This window comes from Nestor notabilis, unplaced genomic scaffold (genome assembly GCF_000696875.1).
Source record: "Nestor notabilis isolate BGI_N333 unplaced genomic scaffold, ASM69687v1 scaffold1756, whole genome shotgun sequence".
NCBI lineage: Eukaryota > Metazoa > Chordata > Aves > Psittaciformes > Psittacidae > Nestor > Nestor notabilis.
The window spans coordinates 51218-54191 of NW_009933161.1; the positions used below are offsets into that span (position 1 = coordinate 51218).

The 2974-nt window shown below is 46.6% G+C and overlaps 1 protein-coding gene across 1 annotated transcript; it reads left to right on the forward strand.

The window, feature by feature from the left end:
• The first annotated feature begins 1150 nt into the window (after positions 1-1150).
• On the forward strand, positions 1151-2095 carry LOC104407443 (G-protein coupled receptor 35-like). The gene has a single exon (XM_010016730.1). It carries the CDS (start codon positions 1151-1153, stop codon positions 2093-2095), a length of 945 nt encoding a protein of 314 aa, XP_010015032.1.
• Positions 2096-2974: the final 879 nt, after the last annotated feature.

Below are 2974 nucleotides of genomic sequence, written 5' to 3' on the forward strand. Positions count from 1 at the left end.
CCAGGGCAGTGATCATCCCCCTGTACTGGGCACTGGTGAGGCTGCACCTCGAATCCTGTGTTCAGTTCTGGACTCTTCTCTACAAGAGAGACATTGAGGTGCTGGAACGGGTCCAGAGAAGGACAAGAGAGCTGGTGAAGGGCCTGGAGCCCAAGGGTAATGAGGAACAGCTGAGGGACCTGGGGGGGCTTAGTCTGGAGAAGAGAAGGCTCAGGGGGACCTAACTGCTCTCTACAACTACCTGAAAGGAGGATGGAGCCAGGAGGTGGCTGGTCTCTTCTCCCAAGTAACAAGTATAGGATGAGAGGAAACGGCCTCAAGCTACACCAGGGGAGGTTTAGACTAGATATCAGGAACAATTTCTTCTCTGACAGGGTGCTCAGGCATTGGAACAGGCTGCCCAGGGAAGTGGTGGAATCACCATCCCTGGAAGCATTCACAAAGCACGTAGATGAGGCCCTCAGTGACATGGTTTAGAGGTGGCTTTGGCAGTGCTGGGGAATGGTTGGACTTGATGATCTTAAAAGCTCTTTTCCAGCCTAGCTGACTCTATGATTCTATGCTTTGACACAGCCTGCCCACAGCAGGCACCCTCCCACCGGCCTACAGCAGTATTCCCACTACCCCAGGAGTAAAGCCACCTGAGCTACCCCACGTCTGGAAGGACTCAAGTCTGTGGAGATTCACAAGCCTGTCAACACTCAAAGAAAAGGATGGCTTCAGCAACAAAGCAAGGACCTTGGGGACAAACAGGGAATGATGCCCAGCTCTGCTTGGGGCTGCCTTAAAGCCAGTGGCTCTCAGATAACTACAGTAGCAGCAAAGATAAGGGACCACAGAAATTATCATTCTGCTTTGCAGACCCTTTGCTATTAGTCAAACTGTACAAACTAGGACTGGATGGAGGGCAAGGCAGGGCTAACCCTGTAATAGCTGCAAGAGAGAATTGCCTTTGTGTTTTTGTGTTAGCTGGTGGCGAGTTGCTTTGATAGCTGACGGACAGACGGTGCTGATGAGCCTTCATCTGCAGTGCAGGGGCATGAGGAGCCACAAAGCCATAAGAGCAGGGCTCTGCAGCAGGACCCAGACCAGACAACCTGTCCCCAAGCTCAATCTCATGCCTGCCCCCTTTTCTTGCAGACAACCCAACATGGAAAACTGCACTGAAGATGACAGCATGCAGAATGGCATCGCGCTATTTCAGCTTCTAGTCTACATCCCAGTGCTCTCTTTGGGGATCCCACTGAACGTGATTGCCTTCTGGGTCTTCTGCTGCAAACTCAAGAGGTGGACCGAGACCAGGGTGTACATGGTCAACCTCATAGTTGCAGATAGTTTCCTGCTCTTTGCTCTGCCTTTTTTGATGTATTTTACCAAGTACAAGCATCCAAACGACAACCTGTGTTCCACCATAGAGAAGATCTACTTTACAAACATGCCTATGAGCATCCTGATCATCACCCTGATTGCAATTGATCGATATATTGCAATCAAGTTCCCTCTAAAAGCAAAGATTCTTCGATCCCCAGTGAAATCAGCTTCTATCTGTGGGGTTCTTTGGATGATGTTAATGATTTCTTCCTACTTTCATCTAGAATTTCATAACAAAAAGGAAAAATTCTGCTTTCGGAAACAATCTATTCAACCTAGTTATGCATCATTAGCGTCCATTACCTTTGGCTATTTTATTCCCCTGGTGATTGTGATTTTTTGCTCAGTGCAAGTTATCAAATGTCTCAAGAAGAAGACGGTCACAAGCCCTCATGAGACAAAACTAATCCAGAAAGCAATCCGCATTATTTCTGTGAATCTGTGTGTGTTCACTGTCTGTTTTTCACCCGTCCACATTGCCCTGCTCTCGCGGTTTGTGGTGGATGTTGCTGGAGCTTGTTCTCTGCTGTCAGAAGTTACAGCCTGTATCCATATCTGTGCATGCTTAGCAAATTCTAACTGCTGTTTGGATGCATTTTGCTATTACTTTGCAGCTAAGGAATTTCAAGAATTTCCATCTCTGTTACCCACTTGTATATTGATGAGGTCCAAGAAAAACCAAAGCCAAGAATCCCAGCCACCCACAGATCAAGTTATGACATAAACAAGGTGTAGCACACTGTAGGTGTTAAGAGACACCAGTGCTGCTGAAGTAATAAGGCAGAGGGAATGGGACCTTCTACAGTATTTGCAATCATTGTAGGTACAGGCATACCTGCAAAAAGGGGCAATCCCCTCCAAAGGGTCTGATATTAACTTGAATTTTGTCCTTCTGTCCTCAGTGGCTCGACTCCAGCTTTGACTATAGTCTTAGATCACTTTAGCGCAGCTTTAAGAGGGAGAGCCATGTGGGATGGAGAATAGATGGTAAGGCCACTGTTTCCACCATGCACTTCTTTGTACATAACATGCAACTAAACATAGGAAACTGAGTACCCATACAGCAATACACAAATCCACTTCTGGTACTGTTATATATATGGTCACTTAACACCAAGAAAAAAAACATGTACTACAATGCCAAACCTAATACGTCTGTGCTGCTTACATCAAATCATACACTGGTAGTTTCCTGCCAGCCTATATAATTTCAAAGCTTGCAGCTATCACCAGGATACAGCCATTGCTGTGCATGGAGTAAAGACAGTGGCCTGAGACTATTGCCCCATTCCTGCCATGTAACACATAAGTGGCAACACCCTGGCGTTTGTGAGACTAAAATCACTGTGGGTATAAATAAAACCATTACTGCAGGGAAAAACTGAGCCCTGCGAAGCATTGTAGGCCCCAGAACAGAGTGTTAGAATTGTGCCCATCAGGTATAAATCTGTGAAGATCTGATCTCAGCCATGTGACTGGCAAGGTGAGATCAGCAGACTGACCCACAGCTGAGGGCTTCTCAGCATTGCCCTGTGTGATGAAGCATCACTTTGGATTTGGTACTTTTTCTCTTTCAGGTGCTTGACAGTGCAACAGTTTTCCT

Coding starts and splice junctions, on each gene's coding strand:
- LOC104407443 (XM_010016730.1), top strand. CDS start 1,151: ATGGAAAACTGCACTGAAGATGACAGCATGCAGAATGGCATCGCGCTA.